General features: G+C 42.5%; 1 protein-coding gene across 1 annotated transcript in view; it reads left to right on the top strand.

The window, feature by feature from the left end:
• Positions 1-17,642, top strand: part of NEGR1 (neuronal growth regulator 1) — a 1,973,203-nt gene that overhangs the window by 1,634,296 nt on the left and 321,265 nt on the right. Inside the window, exon 6 of the mRNA XM_086953859.1 lies at positions 3,198-3,349. Within this exon, the coding sequence (XP_086809985.1) occupies positions 3,198-3,349 (152 nt within the window). The remainder of the gene's footprint in view (positions 1-3,197; positions 3,350-17,642) is intronic.

Here is a 17,642-nt window from a genome sequence, read left to right as displayed (position 1 = left end):
TCTGCAAGTTGATGTGGAGTTCACAATGGGCGAGTCTGTAAATAAGGACAAATTTTCATTTTCATAAATGAATGCATTGATTTCCATATTAATATTTTCTACCTCAATAGTTTTCAGTAACTCATGCTCTTGTCCTCTCGGAGTCAAGTTAGTGAGTCGTTCTTGTACCGCCAACACTGCTACTTCCCCTTTAATGTCATTTAACATTATGGCGGACACTGCAGCAAAATTACCTATCAGTTTTATCCTCAGTCCAAGGCAGGGGCTGTTCCGTTCTCATTTTGGACCTGTTTAAGCACTTCTGGCAAAACAGCTAATTAGGGTGTACCATGTTTTCTGACATATAATGTAGCAAAGACTGTGCCCCAAGTGGTGCAGTCTTTCACCAGTGGAGCCATCCATGTTCATAAGTAAATTGTTAGAATTCTGTGTTTTTCCTGTGGTCCTGTATGGGGAAATACTGCATCAAGCTAGTTTGTTTTTGGCGCATTTCAAAATGGTATTTCCTCCCATCTGACTGGAATCTTACCCATGGCTGCATTAATGGTTTATGGACTAATTCCAGGAGCAGCCAATCGCGGTTGTGCGGCTTGAGCAGCCCTCACAGGATGCATTGTCACATGAAAAACTGTGTAAACATCTATATGTTTTAACCAGATCTGTGTGTAATATAGATAGATCTGGAGCGGACATATTATTTATATATGGGTATGTGGTGTATCTGGCTCAGACTGGCCATGCTGCTCCCTCATTGCTAAGGCAACCTAACCTAACATTGTTGTATGTATGTGGCAGGGCGCCTTCAAACCAATTTTGATGTTCTTGGTAAGTTAATGCTATTTTTAGTGCTTCATAAGCTGTGTAGTTATTAGGAACTGTATCTGCAGCATATATGTGAAACAGTCTTGAAGATGTAATTTCTGCAGGGTATGTAACTCATGTAGAGAGTACCTCTGTCCTGGATGCTTCATGGTCATAAAACACAAAGGTAATGACACCACCTGTTTGAGGCAGACCATGTTGGAACAGCATTTGTGTAACTGCATGTCTTCAGTTGGTGTGTCTTTGTTATCAGACACTTGAATATCTGGAATCAGATAGGGTCCTTCTTTGGGGAGATAATTCGAAAAGTTCAAGCTTGAATAACCTACAGCCAATAAATAGAGGTTACCTACTCAGCTGAGGAGGATGTGTTGCCTAACACCTAGGATGTCTCCTGTTAGTAGGTGAGTAGGGGTATTTGGATAGACAAAAGAAACCTACTTGGCGATCCATTCAATAGGAACCCAAGCTAGATCGCTAGCGTCATCATTTTGTATTGGTTATACTTTTTCAAGTAAAACTGTGCATTTGATGGACCGCTGCAAAACTGATTCTAAGAACCCCTCAGGATATGTTGGACTATAGTCCTGTTAGCTCACAGTGCAGCATTTGTACTCCTAACCTTACAGGATAAAAAATGGATGTGCCGCCTCAGACTCTCCAAGGAAATCATGATAACAGATCTAGAACCCTTTTGCTCAGTCACTTATGCATACCCACAGAGATACAAAAGCAATACACAGTATGCAGTTTCAATAATTATTGAAACATTGTGAATCTCGAGTAAAACACTTGCCCTGCAATTATTAATAGAAAGAACTAGAATAATGTGATTAACATTACCAGAATGGTGAAGAAGATGAACACTGCAACCATTTTGCAGTAAACAGAAAACGTTATGCTTGCATACAAATACTGTAGTATAAGGTACTTCTAACTAGCTCATTCTACCCCAGGACTACATTGGCACCCCTAGGCAGGACCCACAGATGGCAAAGTCCAGGTGCTGTTGCAGGTAGGGGTGGGCGTAGTTCGCGAAGTAGCGCTACGCGAAGCTACGCGAAGTGCACTGCGCACTACGCGAACTTCACGTAGCACTGTGCAAGATGCGTTTTCAATGATTGCACAGTGCGGACAAGCATCCGGCACTGTGCAATGATTGAAAACGGCATCTTGCACAGTGCGAGCTGCTGCTTGAGTAGATTATAACTCGAGCGGCAGCTTTCTCACTGCGAACTGGTAGTTTCTCATTGAGAGCGGTCGCGAGCATGCGCAACCACTCACAATGAGAAACCTGACCTCCCGTGTTGAGAATCTCGCAGGGATGCAATTTTGCTTGCTCGCAGTCGCGAACATGCCGTTGAGGACCGCGAACAAGCAAAAAATGACCGCTGCACTACGCGTGTTCGCACTGTGCGAAGTTGATCAAACTTTGCAAACTCCGCAAGCATTGCGTAGTGCTTCGTCCAGGGTTAGTTGCAGGGAGGAAGGATGTCTTTGATGGCCCTGTGACTACAGAACAGCAAGCAAGCCAGAAAGCCCTTGGGTCACTCTGGGTTCAAGTTAGAAGTGTCCAGTCCTTGTCCTCAGCAGGGCAGAAATAGGCAGTCAGCAAGGAAGCACAGCAAGCAGTTCTTCCAGAGCAGCAGTCAAGCAGAGAGGCAATCCTTGTAGCATAGTAGTCTTTGCATCTGGTAGAGTTCTTCACAGGCCCAGTTGTGTATTGTTTTTTTAGGGGCAGAGTCCCAGTACTTTATCCAGCTGTGCCTTTGAAATGGGGGTGAATTCAAAGCAGGCCTCTGAAGAGCAGAGGTCCCCCTTTCTTTCCAGCCCTGGCTTCAGAATATCAGAAGAGGGTAATCAGTCCTTTGTGTGCGGAACAGGGCACTGCCTTTTCAGGTGCCAGTATCAGCCTCCCTCCGCTCTTCCTTCCTGAAACAACGACCCTTCCTGTGATGTGACTTATTTCATAAAAAAGATCTCCATCAAAGCTTAATGAAATTACATTCAATTCTATAGACTGATTTTTCGCTAGAAATATATCCTCATAATTAAACACAGAAAATGCATGACAGGCTTACACCAAATTCAGTTGTGGAGAGCTGGTTTTCAATACTTGTCAATATGCAAATCCTGAATACTGACGCAAGCACAAGAAGCGCAACATTTCCTATGAATTTCCACAACAGCAAAAGTGATTGTTTTCCTGTCCTATAACAAATTAGAGAAAAGGGAACAAAAATAGGAAAAGAAAATAAGAAAAAGCACAGTTAAATGTATGTTGTGTGTGAAGGATCCGAAATTCAACTTACACGGTGAAAAGTAAATTTGTGAGTGTTTTAATATAAATTCTTTGTTATGTTTTATGTTAACAGACTTATAAATGGCCATCATGGATTTTTAATACAGAATTACAACACCCGATCCATCCTCAATGTGGCTAACATAACTGCAGATCACTTCGGCAACTACACATGTGTAGCTGTAAACAAACTAGGAACTACTAATGCAAGCCTACCATTGAACCGTAAGTAATGTTTATAAAATCACTTGCTACCTAACTATGAATGAGTAAGTTAACAATGATGGACAGAGTCATGATGTGTGTGTTTCAACACAAATTGCTAGAGGATTGGAAATAAAGGGATTTTAGGTACTAATATATGCATAGTTCAAGGAGAAGTTATAACAACTGTTATAATTTAATGATGCATAGAAATTGTCAAAACATTGTTTGTAAGAAGAGTTTTACTTTTGATGGTAGTTTGTGTTTCTTTTACCTGGAGTAAATAATTTATTTTAATTGAACACATTCACAGCAAAACATAAAAACTGAAGACTCTCCAAAAGCTATAATTCACATTTGTTGCTTGCAATATAATATGTTGGGTTGTTTTTAAAGAATGAGAACTCAGGGAGTTGATGTAGGAATATAATTTTCATGTATTGAACATTGTGAACTATAGCTATGCTTTGTTATATCATCTTGATATGAATTTTAGTAATTCACAATAATAAGTGCATTATTGACAAACACTGTTTGCGTACCACCTGTGTGTTTTTTTTTTACTTAGAAGATGATGTAGGAACACAAGCTTGTATAACTGCACAGGTTCTGGATTGTTTTGTTCTGCTATCAAATGGGCTCCATTCTTAAAAACTGAGATTTGAACAACGCAAGGATTGATATGTCTAAGGTAACTGAGCGATTGCACCTCAAGCAGCATCAATCACTGGGTGGTCGTTTAATGAAAATTCTTTCCAACAAAAATGATCGATCAATTCAACTTGACGCATTTGATGCATTCTTCAGACAGGCTTATTTTACATTCTGTAAATGTGTTTCTAAACACCGAATTCAAATGTTTTTGAAAATGGCTTTCATTATTGATTGCCACTATGAGTAGATCAAAGAAGTTCATAAAATACCAGATTGGGTTCAGTGCATAATTCTATTGTCCTGCTTTCGTACAGTTTTATATTAAAAAAAGATTTGTTTAGTACATGTGGTGTGGTGATGTCACTGTAGGTGATGTCACTGAACCACTGGTGAGGCATGGAATGCGGTGACATCCAGCAATGAGTGAGATATATGTGTTCCACGCCATTCCTTGGCAGTTGCGCTCTGTGCCCGTTAATTACCAGACGTATCCCTCTGTCTACTCAATAAATACCTGTTTGTTCTACTTGAAGAGTATGGAAAGCATCCTTATATGTGGTCTCTGTGACAGTCTAATAGGTATATGTATCATCCAATGTATTTCCAGTCTGAACCTGAAAACTGCTGGTGCAATTGTTTATAAGTGAAGGAGATACAACTTCACGTATGGAGTTGTGGTTTAATCAAAATGGTACATTGCAGCTCATATAATGCAATATCAAAATAGTCTATGGTGTGGTGCGCAATTCATTTTTATGAATATAAATTTTGGAACAAGTGAATTAAACTTTTTGGTGTTCAATTTAAATGAGATAAAAATGCCAAAGTTACTTTATGACATTCACTGAGATTCTAAAAACTGATTGTTGGTACAGAAACTGACTGTTTCTAGGAGATTACAAATGCACACTTCCTGAAAGGAAATGTTTAGTCAGTTCAAATGAATGATCACATTAATTCAAAAAATCTCTTCAGTATATATTTATCTTCTTCAGCAAATTCAGTCACTCCGTGCTTTCAGCTGGTTTACTTAAAGAACCAGATACAAATACGAAAAAGGGGTTATACCCAAATCACCCTCCTATATCTGGGCATAGAACATCAGGGATGTATAAAGAACAAAGGGACCAATCCAACAAATATATTCATACAAGGTACCAATAATTACCTTGATGTATCATTTATTTAAGAAAAAGTTCTATTTATGCATAGTTCGAAGTCATATACGTGTCAAATGGCAGGACTGGACATAAACAAATCTAATCAGAGTTTCCTCATGTGAAAACATAATATGTACAAGACATCAATGTATAAATCCCATTCATATATATAGAACAATGCATATACATATTATATACAACATATACAACATTCATACAAAAATACGTAAATAAAACACCCCTAACATGAGCAAATCAATGAGAGTGTATACTCCGCACTCTGAGTAGTACACTTTAAGGAAATCCCCTGAGCGCCAGAGGAATTCAACCTCTAATCCTATTATTCAAAAGGCGCTTTCCTTATATACATAAATCAAAGTAATGGGATTCCTCAAAGGTCTGTTGATGCAGTCGCGGTCGCGTTTCAGCCAATGATTCCTTTAGGCTTCATCAGGACAAGGGTATCAATATATCTATAATTACAACAATAAAAACAACTTAACTATACATCGAATTCTACTAGGTCTATACTATCCCATCAGTGCCCATGCAGTGCCCAGAAAATCAAGTGATCAAAGGTGGAGCCTAGAAGAGAAAGCAGAGAAAGCAAACAACCAAATTCACACTCGCCCACTCGAGGTTACAACACGGAGTCTGTCTTCTAACTCTTCGCCTAAATCAAAACACAAGAGCAACATCATACATACCGATTTTTTCACGTCCGTCAACCAAAGCAGTGGATCCATGCACGCTCACTCTATAGTCAGGCATGGCTCCCGTCTCCTATTGAAATACATGAAGCACTCTAAGAAATCTTGGCGGTATGAGGGGTAACAGCGAGCCGCTAGTCACGCTTGGCATCACTGACGTGACTCAAGTTCTCGTCTCCCAACAAACGATCCTTAGTCCTCCGGTCTGCTGTCAATAATAAGCAACGCTCAGGACGCTAACTTCGCGGCCGGACCTTAAGACGCACGCGCAGTTGTGTCACGGGCACTAATAATAGACATAGAAAGGAGAATCTCAACCAATGCGTCCTGTCCAAGTAGAACAATATATTTAGCAGAACGAAGACTGTGTATTTGGTGCACTGTGCATTATTTGTCAGTAGGTTAGTTGTAACCTCGAGTGGGCGAGTGTGAATTTGGTTGCTTGCTTTCTCTGCTTTCTCTTCTATGCTCCCCCCTTGATCACTTGATATTCCGAGTACTGCATGGTCACTGATGGGATAGTATAGATCTAGTAGAATTCTATGTATAGTTAAGTTGTTTTTATTGTTGTAATTATAGATATATTGATACCCTTGTCCTGATGAAGCCTAAAGGAATCATTGGCTGAAACGCGACCGCAACTGCGTCAATAGACCTTTGAGGAATCCCATTACTTTGATTTATGTATAAAAGGAACGCACCTTTTGAATAATAGGATTAGAGGTTGAATTCCTCTGGCGCTCAGGGGATTTCCTTAAAGTGTACTACTCAGAGTAAGAAGTGTCTTTTCATTGTTTTGCTCGTGTTAGGGGTGTTTTATATATGTATTTTTGAATGTATGTTGTATATGTTGTATATAATGTATATATGTATTATTCTATATATATGAATGTGATTTATATGTTGATGTCTTGTACATATTATGTTTCCACATGAGGAAACTCCGATTAGATTTGTTTATGTCGAGTCCTGCCATTTGACACATATATGACTTTGAACTATGTATAAATAGAACTTTTTCTTAAATAAATGATACATCAAGGTAATTAATGGTACCTTGTATGAAAATAATGGTTGGATTGGTCCCTCTGTACTATTTTTCGGTATACATCCATGAGGTTCACTTAAAAGAAGCATCAGAACTGATGGTTATCTGCTTCAGCTAGGGCCCTAGAATAAGTGCATGCAAACACAACACAACAAGACAACTTGCTCCGCTGCGTGAAAGGGAGAGGGCAGGAATGTGCCATGTTTACCAATATTTGCTGCATGGGCTGGCACACAACCTGCTGCCTAACAGCAATGCAGGGACCCATGGTGCAAGGCTGCCTTTATTGGAGGTGTGATTTGTTTTGCTCAGAAAAGCACACCTTCCTGCACCAAAACAATCCTCAGAAGATTCCCTCTTTCTACGTGTGCTGCAGAATGCAGCACGCTTAAAAAGAGGAAACCACAAGGAAAATAAAGATATTTCTCCTCATTGCACCTCGTAAATGCACCAAAATCTACAGTTGGATGCGTGGGAACACCCACGCTCCACCCATGCATCGCCTTTTCCAGGGCAGAGTAACGCAAGGCTGTAGCTTTCAATGACTTCCTTTACTCCAGATTTGCCAAGCAACGAAGGGCCACACAAGGTGGCCTTACATTGCTTGGTAAATCTGACTGTTGTATTGCCATCACAACGCCTTGCGAGATGTAAGGACAATGCAATACTATGATAAATCTGGGCTCTTGTGCTAACCTACATAATAGTCAGCATTTTTTAAAAGGTTTATAGGAAGAATGATATGTTGGGAGAGAGCAAAGTGTTTGCATGAATAGTCCACTGTACAATTTCTTTTGCTGTATCCTCTTGGGGGCAATTTGATAGATCATTTTAATTTTCAGCATTATGCTTTGAAACATGTGGAATCTAAAAGTTAGCAAAAGGGTACAGTAACCAAATGAAAAAAGCTAATGACAGCAGTTCAAAGCCTGTGTCGATATAGTGAATGAAAAGCAAAAACAGAGGCTAAAAGCACTTCAGGTTAAGTGCCACAGGATAGTAGAAGTGAACAAAAGAATGATGCAGATGGTTTTGGGGTAGGAACAATGGAGTACTATAATTCAAAGGGATTAGTAAATTATGAAAAAGGCAGAACTTCGGCAGAAAGGATAGAAGAGTTTAAGAGAGGAGGCAGGACAGAATTAAAGTAGGTTGCGAAGGTGTATGGATTTGAGGTAAGAGTATAAGGTCAGCCAGTGGAGGATTTCCAGTGATAGCCCTAAGTAGACAGGATCTGAGGGGCTGAGAGAGGAGGAAGGTCACAAGTATAGTATAGTGCAAAGTTTGGTAACATCGATAGGAGAGGGTTGAAAGAGAGTGTAGTGAGCAGTGAAATAAATACCCTACCCAATGTTAACTACAAATGATGTGATTACAGGCTGAACCAGAGTTAAAAAACTGGGATGATAGATTCTCCCCTTCACAATGTTCTTCAATCTCCTACAGAATTTTGATAGTGGTTTCATAATGGTCACACAGTTCATTCACACATTCATTTTACACATGCTCTTCTAACCATATGCGTGTGTGCATCTTTTAAAAATAACTTAAAACAAAACTAAGCCTCAAAACTATTTTTTGTACAAAATGGTGTCTGCAGCAAACTAGTGGCAATACCCTGGAATTCTTCATACGTGTCAGCATTGATGCCATTTCTTTATGAAGCAGGATATGATGATAAAGAGATGCTCTGTATACCTTGCAGATTAGATCAGCATCCTAGAATCAGCGAAGTGAAATGCTAATTGAACAACGTCATCAATTTTATGCATAAATAATTTTACCTTCAAACGCAGTTTATTTTAAAGTTCAAGGTACTGTAATGAGCTCTTGCTGCTCCACAATGATGCCAACTTAATGATGTGGTTGTGTAAGAGAGTGGGGCCTTGCAGACAACAATAGGCAACAACTCAATATTCTAACTGGCTTGAGGCAGCCAGCAATAAGCTAGTGCCTAATAAGGTCTCAAACTCTAAGAGAGCACAGCCCTCTGCCCCATGGTAATCTCAGGAGCTGAAAGATCAAAAACTAAAGTGTAAACTGCTAGAGAGGAAATGGAGGAGGGTATAAAACATCGCAGAAAAAGAGGCATATAAACAAAGCCTGGTGGCTTATAAAGGTCTACTTTTTACAACTAAGAAACATTTCTTTGCCAACTAAATTAATTCTGCAATAAACTCGACTAAAGAACTCTTCAAAATAGTCATCAGCCTAGCGTACTCTGGCACACCTAGTGTCTCTCCAGGTCAGGGGCTTTGTGAGGATATAGCCAGATTTTTCTGTAGTAAAGTGGAGGCTATTTCCACCACATTTAAAGGTCCAATGACAGATGGAACACTTGGTGTCGGGGAGAAATATAAAGCTTGGTCGGGTCTCTATCCGAGTTTTGAAGAGTTCACACCTCCATCCATCATGGACATTCGTAAATCATTTATGTCAGCCAAATTGGGCTCCTCCTATGACCCTTGTCAGGTGGCAGTGTTAAAACTAGCCCCTAAACCCATTGTTATTACGCTTACTGCCATGATAAATTTGATGTTTAAGGAAGTATATTTTCCAAAAGCCTGGAAACTGCTTCAATCCTTCCTTTACTCAAGAAGTCGAATCTGGACCCGTAGGATTCCAATAACCTTCGGCCGATCTTGCGAATAACCCTGCCAACTAAATTGATAGAGAAAGGCATGAATGCACAACTAAGTACATTCCTACGAGAGGCACACATATTGGATCCAACGCAATATGGGTTCAGAGAGGGACACAGTACTGAGTCCGCTCTCTTAAAATCTGCAGAGGAAATTAGGGACGCGCTTGACCAGGGAAGCAAAGCTGCAATGATTATGTTGGACCTGTCTGGGGCCTTTGACACGGTCCACCATGACTTGCTGCTGGACCGTTTGTGGGATTGTGGAATCCAAGGTAAAGCTTGGGAACTCCTGAAGTCCTTCCTCTTGGACAGAGTGCAAACAATTTTGCTCTGCCCATTCTGTTCCAAACCCTTCTCTCTGCCCTGTGGAGTTCCATGGGGGTCTTCACTTAACCCCACTCTTTTTAATGTCTACGTGTCCCTGCTGGCCCCCCTGATGAAATCCTTTGGATTTGCTCTGACATCATATGTTGACTACACTCAGATTGTGGTGTCCCAGCTACCTGGGCACTGCAAAACGATTTCATGACTGTATGGAAGCAGTGGGTAAATGGATGACCCAAAATTGTTTAAAACTCAACTCTGGTAAGACAGAAGTCATTCTTTTTGGAAATTACCCCAAGCTCTGGACCCCAAGTTGGTGGCCAGAATCGCTGGGTGTGCTTCCGTTTCCTATGAGGAAAGTAAAGAACTTAGGTGTCCTGATTGATGACAAACTCATCTTTGAGGACCAGGTCATTGCAGTTGTCTCGGCGACTACATTTGTTCTTAGAACATGCAAGAAAATCCTGAGTTTCTACCAATGTGCAGTAGTGGTGGCATTAACTATGTCGCAGTTGGACTACTGCAACAGCCTTTACCTAAACATTCAGGAACGATTACGGCATAGACTACAACTTTTACAAAATTCGTCCGCCAGACTGCTCACAGGGACATCTAAGTATGCTTCTGTCTCCGGAAATATCAGAAGACCTTACTGGCTGCCCGTTAAGAAACGGGTGCAGTTCAAATCACTCTGTACAGTTTACAAAGCTCTTCATGCATGGTACCGGGCCAGAAATTTGAAGCAGCAGTTTCAATGGTATGTCCCCAATGCACCACTTTGCTCTTTGGGAGCAAAATTGGTAATGGTCCCCATCTCTAAAAAAAGCCAGCTGGGGATGTAGGGGCTTCTTGGCAGGTGCAGCCAAGGCATGGAATATCCTACCACTTCATCTTAGAAATAGTCTGATTTACTGGCATTCAGGAAAGCCTTAAAAACGTAGCATTTTGGCGTTTAACTCCGGGCTCTTCATCTATATCTCGTTGGGTTGCTTGTACACTGAGCCAGGACACCTTAGGTTTGCGCTTTAAAAATACTATAACATAACATTACATAACAACTTTAGAGCTTGGAAAAATACTGTACCCTTTTGCGTTATGCTACATTTTCTACTTGGTCTTAGTTTGGGTCCCACGTACACATCAATAGGCTGAATCCCAAGAAGTTCCAGATAGACTTGTATAAAATTTGACAAATAAAACACAGGCTTTCTAGATACCTGAAGTTATAGTTGGCAACATTTAACATCCAGTTGCATTTACAAAAGAAGCCTCAATACATGCAAAACAAAATCACATTTTATATGTTGTTTTATATGTTTTCACTATCCTTTATGGAGAATACAATGCGGCCGGAAGAACTGTGCATTTCCAAATTGAAACCTAACGTATGACTCTATAAATGATTCAATAAAGAAAAGCACTAAAAACGCTTGTTTACAATGTGAGCAGTTGCTGATTACACTCGTAAAGGCACTACTACATTTTTTTCCACGTATACTTACCAAATTAAGGGATTAAGTAATGTTGAATAGACATTGAATACTTGACTCCTAACAGTAAGATCACCCAGAGTCCCTAAATTCGAAGTCATAAGCATTATGCAGGAGATCCAAGACATTTGGAGTGCTAATAAATGAAAGGCATATTCCCACTCAATGAATCCCCTTCTTGGCAGTTAAATCGCTGCCATCTACATTAGTTTTAATTATTACGAGAGGGCAGTTCCTTGTATCCCAGCGTCGTGGAGTCTGGCTGCAAGAGTGCGATGTGCGACGGTGTCAGAAGACCTCTCAGCAGCTTTCGGCACTGTCGCACATTGCACTCTCGCAGCCAGACTCCACGACGCTGGGATACGAGGAACTGCGCTCTCCTGGATCCGATCCTTTCTCTCCGGCAGAACACAGAGGATCAGACTCCCTTCACTCCTCTCTGAACACACACAGATCAACTGCGGAGTTCCCCAAGGATCATCACTCAGCCCCACGCTCTTCAACATCTACATGGCCACCCTCGTCGCCATGATCAGACAACACAGGCTCAGCATTGTATCATACGCCGACAACAGCCAGCTCATCTTCTCCCTCATGAAGAGCCACGAAGACACCAGACTCAGTTTCCAGGAAGGAATAAGAGACATAGCACCTGGATGAAAAACAGCTGCCTGAAGCTCAATTTGAAGAAGACCGAGGTCCTAATACCCTCTACCTCTGTCTGGGACAATATGTGGTGGCCCCCCGCCCTCTGGAGTCTGCCCACCCCAACAGACCATGCACGGAACCTCAGCATCACCCTAGACTACTCCCACCCCATGTCCCGCCAGATCAACTTCATCACCTCCACCAGCTTCAACTCCTTTCGGATCCTCAGCAAGGCCTTCAAATGGATACCCCTACATTGCAGGAAAACCGTCACCCATGCACTCATAACCAGCAGATTGGACTATGGCAATGCCCTCTACACCGGAATCAAAAGAACTCTGCTTCACAGGCTACAGACCATCCAGAATGCCACAGCCAGACTCGTCCTCGGAACCCAATGACACGAACACATGACTCAACACTTACGTGACCTCCACTGGCTCCTCGTCAAAAATAAGGCATGAGCGAAATCACAAAAAAAATCAGCGAATTCGCAAATTTTTCCGCGAAATTGCGGATTTTTTGGCGATTTGACCTGGAGAACTTTCTACTGGCTATTCCAGTAAGTGCTCACTCATTGGGTAAATGTATAGTGCTTTTACTACACTGCAGCTGCGTAAAGGGCAAGAAGATGTGTCTCCAGTGATCATGTGTGCCTGTAACACAGGCACAGGCACACATGGTCACTGGAGACACATCTTCTGGCCCTTTACGCAGCTACAGTGTAGTAAAAGCACTATGGGGAAGATTTACAAGACGCTTGCACCTCTTTTGCGCCGCAGTTGCGTCACTTTTGTGATGCAGCGGCAACACAAAAGATGCTCCATGGTGCTGGGTATTAACAACGTGACGCATCTGAGAGATGCGTTACGTTGTAAAGCCCTGCGCCATCAAGAGGCGTTCCGGCGCAGGGGAGGGCGTTCCTGCACAGGAACGCCTCCTTAAAGTGGCTGAGTGCAATCTACAAGATTTCACTCAGTCACTTTTAGGCCAATGCTGCGTCAAAACCCTGCGCCTGCTTGAAGCAGGCGCAAGGCTTGACGCAGCATTGGGGAGATAGGGCCCCCCAGAGCATTGCTTGAGCTGCGTCGCGCGTGCGACCCAGCTCCAGCAGTGCGCTGCTTTTGCGGCACAGATGCGTGACGCATCTGTGCCGTTTTTGCCCATGGTGCGCCGCATTGCAAATCTGCCCCTATACATTTAGCCAACGAGGGAGCACTTGCTGATGAGACAGTAGAAAGTACTCCAGTTGAGTAGAGGTATTGCACAAAAAGGTGGCATCGTCGTGGACAAACACGCAGGGCGGGATTCATTCTGCCCCCTGATAGACTCGTTTTTTGTGCCCTTCTGCCCTGTTAGACTCGTTTTTCCCTTGTTTTTCTGCCCTTCTGCCCTCTGTTAGACTCGTTTTTCCCTTGTTTTTCTGCTCTTCTGCCCCCTGTTAGACTCGTTTTTTGGGCCCTTCTGCTCTCTGTTAGACTCATTTTTCCCTTGTTTTTCTGCCCTTCTGCCCTCTGTTAGACTCGTTTTTTGTGCCCTTCTGCCCTCTGTTATTCACTTGTTTTTGTGCTCTTCTGCCCTCTGTTAGACTCGTTTTTGTGCCTTCTTGCCCCGTTAGACTCGTTTTTTGTGCCATTCTGCCCTCTGTTAGACTCGTTTTTCCCTTGTTTTTCTGCCCTTCTGTCCTCTGTTAGACTGGTTTTTTGTGCCCTTCTGCCCTCTGTTAGACTCGTTTTTCCCTTGTTTTTCTGCCCTTCAGCCCTTTGTTAGACTGCTTTTTGTGCCGTTCTGCCCTCTGCATCACCACATCAACACTCAGCACTACCCCTGCCTTACTCAGCACCACCACATTATCACTCAGCACCACCACAGCATCACTCAGCACCACCACAGCACCACTCAGCACCACCACAGCACAACTCAGCGTCACCACAGCATCACTCAGCACCATCACAGCATCACTCAGCACCACCACAGCACCACTCAGCACCACCACAGCACCACTCAGCGCCACCACAGCATCACTCAGCACCACCTCATTATCACTAAAAACAATTGTCATTTACAAGACCAATAGCTCAAACTTTCCTAATGCGAGACCTATTGCATTGCAAATGCTTGTTTTTATATCTGTCAGTGCTTCCTGTTGAGGTTTAATTTTCGTGACAGGCGCCTCATTGCCTACTTGTAACTATTCTCTGACCCTGCTTCCTTGTGTGCGTGGATGAGGAGCTTGAAGGATATCCTCTTGTTGACGGGGAGCCAGTGTAGGTTTCTCAGGTGGGGGGGTGATGTGGCCATGTCATGGTAAATCGAGGTCAGTCGTGCCGAGGCGTTTTGGATGGGTTGTAGTCGATTGATGAGCTTGGTCGGGGCTCCCACGTAGAGGGCATTTCCGTCGTCGAGTCTGCTGCTGACTAGGGCCTGGGTGACTCTCTTTCTTGCGTCTGTCGGGATCATCTGTAGATCTTACGGAGCATGCGGAGGGTGTTGAAGCAGGAGTAGGAGGCGGTGTTGACTTGCTTGGTCATTGAGAGCGTTGAGTCGAGGATGACGCCAGGTTGCGTGCCTGGTCGGTGGGGGTCGGGGCTGCCCCCAGTGCTGTTGGCCACCAGGAGTCGTCCCAGGTTGACGGGTTAGAGCCGAGGATGAGGACCTCCATCTTGTCCAAGTTCAGCTTCTGACAGCTGATTTTCATCCAGTCGGCAACAGCCTTCATTCCTTCATGGAGGTTGGCTTTGGCGGTGATGGGGTCCTTGGTGAGGAAGAGGATTAGTAGAGTGTCATTGGCGTAAGAGATTAAGCTGAGGTTGTGCTGTCGGGCGATGTGTGCGAGCGGGCCATGTAAATGTTGAACAGTGTCGGCTGAGGGAGTATCTTTGAGGTACGCCGCAGATGATCTCAGAGGCTTCGGTACGGAACAGGGGGAGGAGAATGCTCTGGGTTCTGCCGGAGAGGAAGGAGGTGGTCCATTCCAGAGCCTTGTCTCGAATCCCTGAGGTAAAGGGTCGAACTGATTTGCATATGGCCATGTCTGAACTGGGGTGGTGGAGTGAGCTAAAGAATGATATTGGATTAGACCCCGATGTGCCCAAGTCCTAAACTAGCAAAACAAGGTCAAGACATGAGGTTGGCAGTCAAATAGGTTAGGGAAGTCTAAGCTAATATATGCCAGATCAAACAATAAGCCATCATTTATCATACAGGATTGCCAACATTTTTGAAAACTAATAAATGAAAGGCTTGTATCTCCACACAAGGAAAACAAGCAGGTGGAACCAAAATGCTCTAACTGTTGGATTTATGATTCTGCGTTTTGTAATCTCTGCTGTAGGCAACTGGATTGTTGAACCAAACAGGGCCTTAGTCTTGATGTGAGCCATGGTTGCACCTCCACAAAGTAAAAAATAAAAATCAGGTTTCTATGTGAAATCCACATCTTACTTTAGGTCGAAGGGCACAAGCAAGTAGCCCTTCCTCCGAGACAATTTAATTAACACCTGTGGGATACAGTTGTCTGGGACCTAAACACCCTTTGTGACAAACCGGTGATGGAGCCAGGTCAGATTCAGACTGTTGGTTCAAGCCACCTTAGGTTTGATTGATGGCTGGGACTTAGGCAGTCTTTGTGGTTGAATAGTGACACTTTCACTTTCAGTTCATGTAATGATGTGCAGTTCATTCCTTCAGGCTATTGAGGTTGGAAATCTCAGAAGGACACCCCTGGAAACTCTTACAGAGCAATGCATTAAATGGCCGGGTATCTTATCCACCATAGCATAAACAAATCATTGATTAATTAAAATAAGGTCAGACAACCTAAGCAAATGTACCCTTTGGGGTCACGGAAAAGGCCTGTAACAACGTACATCTGTTCCACATCTTAAGGCAAAGTTGCAGCTCATTATCATTCACATGGACAAAGATATCTATATTTTTGGTGTTACACACCCAGGTTTAAAGTCAAGTCTTTTTTTTTATTTCACCCCCAAGACCGGGAGTACTCAAAAATCGGACTGGTACACAGCGGTAAGCCTACAACCCAACAGGGCTGGCCGCGTCATATATTACCCAATGTACGCCGGGCAGTCACTGCCTAAGATAGCCCAGTCCCTAGGACCGAAACACACCCAGGTTTAAGAGACAAGTGCCACAGCAACCATGAATCATTGTCAGAAATGAAATCCTTCTCTCTTTGTATTAAAAGTCCAGTTTCCTTGGGCCTTTTAGCAGCTTCAACATCAAGTTTCTAGATTCCATTAAAAGGCCGAAGGGAATTCTTCGAGCAAGCAATATGTTGTTTTCTTCTCTTCATGTGCTCTGTTCATCTCGCTGCCCAAACTGAGGTTGCCGTAAAATATAAAGATTAAAACCAGCTATAATAAGACGTACTGCCTCAGAAAATCCAGCTAAAGTCCCTACACATACTTAGCATTGTTTTGACTGCACTGTGACATAGTTCCTACCCAGTGTATAAAAATCATCCCCAATGTCTTCTACTCTAGGACTTCACCATAGCTGCTCTGACCCCATAATCCTCTCTCTCAACACTTCTCAAATTTTGCCCACTCATTCTCAGATGATAAAAGAAAGATCCTGCTCTTTTGGGCCATATCTATTTCTATCCCATGTTTTCAGAAAAACATAAATATATGCATAAATATATGCATACACTGGTATATAAGTAACTTGATGATACAATGAATTGGTTGTGTTCATGGAAAAGCAAAATGCGATGATTCGCAAAAAAGCTCTCATGGTTATTTGTGTGCGGGAGTGGGCTTTTATCTCTACAGTGCCAGTCAGAAAAAGCCTGGAAGTGTAATATGTATTGAGTATGTGTGAAGCTGAATATACAGGTTACATGGCACCTTTGTTTAAGAGTAGGACTGTGGGTGATCGGACCTCTGTATTTTCCTTGTGCATTGTACAGTTTGTATTATGAATGCAGATACTCAAACTGGAGATGTTTGGCTAGGTGGGGTAGATGCATCAATTGCTTTTAACATTTCATCAATTCACCAGTAAAGGATGTGAGAGGTGATTACACAGTTGTGCGGGAACCAGCAGATATGTAAGGTTCTATTGGCAACACCTCATCACTAACCTTCAGTGATGTCTTGGACAATAAACGAAAGAGAAGTAGAGAATATAAGGTAAAATGTGAAGCTTGGGTGGAAAAACGGAAATCAATGAAAATGGCAAACTAGTTAGACCACATTTGTGAATAAACATGAACTTCTGGTTCCCCACCAAAGCTATGCAAAGTATTAGAATTTGGGGGGAGTCAATGGTCGTACCTTTAACTCTCACCTTGCATGTTAATAAGGATAAAAGCAATATAGACAGAATGGTACATGCATACTCATGTAACTATTTGAAGTTGTTGCTATAGAACTGTGATCTCTGATGCCTGAGATGAAATGTCCACGGAAAAGGGAAATAAATCACAAAATGTTGTTAAATGGTTATTAATAAGGAACAAAGGTCCAACTCTGCAATAAAAAATAGAGAGGATGATGAAGTATCGCAACCTCTATGATCAGAGTGTTGATGACTTCCAGATAAATATGGTACTGCCCAATTTTATTGAACAAGAGGGTTTAAGGTGTTCAAATGATTTTTATGGGAATCTG

This window comes from Lissotriton vulgaris, chromosome 1_1, assembly GCF_964263255.1.
Source record: "Lissotriton vulgaris chromosome 1_1, aLisVul1.2, whole genome shotgun sequence".
In the NCBI taxonomy this organism is placed as follows: Eukaryota; Metazoa; Chordata; class Amphibia; order Caudata; family Salamandridae; genus Lissotriton; species Lissotriton vulgaris.
Note: the sequence above shows the minus strand (reverse complement) of the source record. Positions and strands in the feature narration are given on the sequence as shown.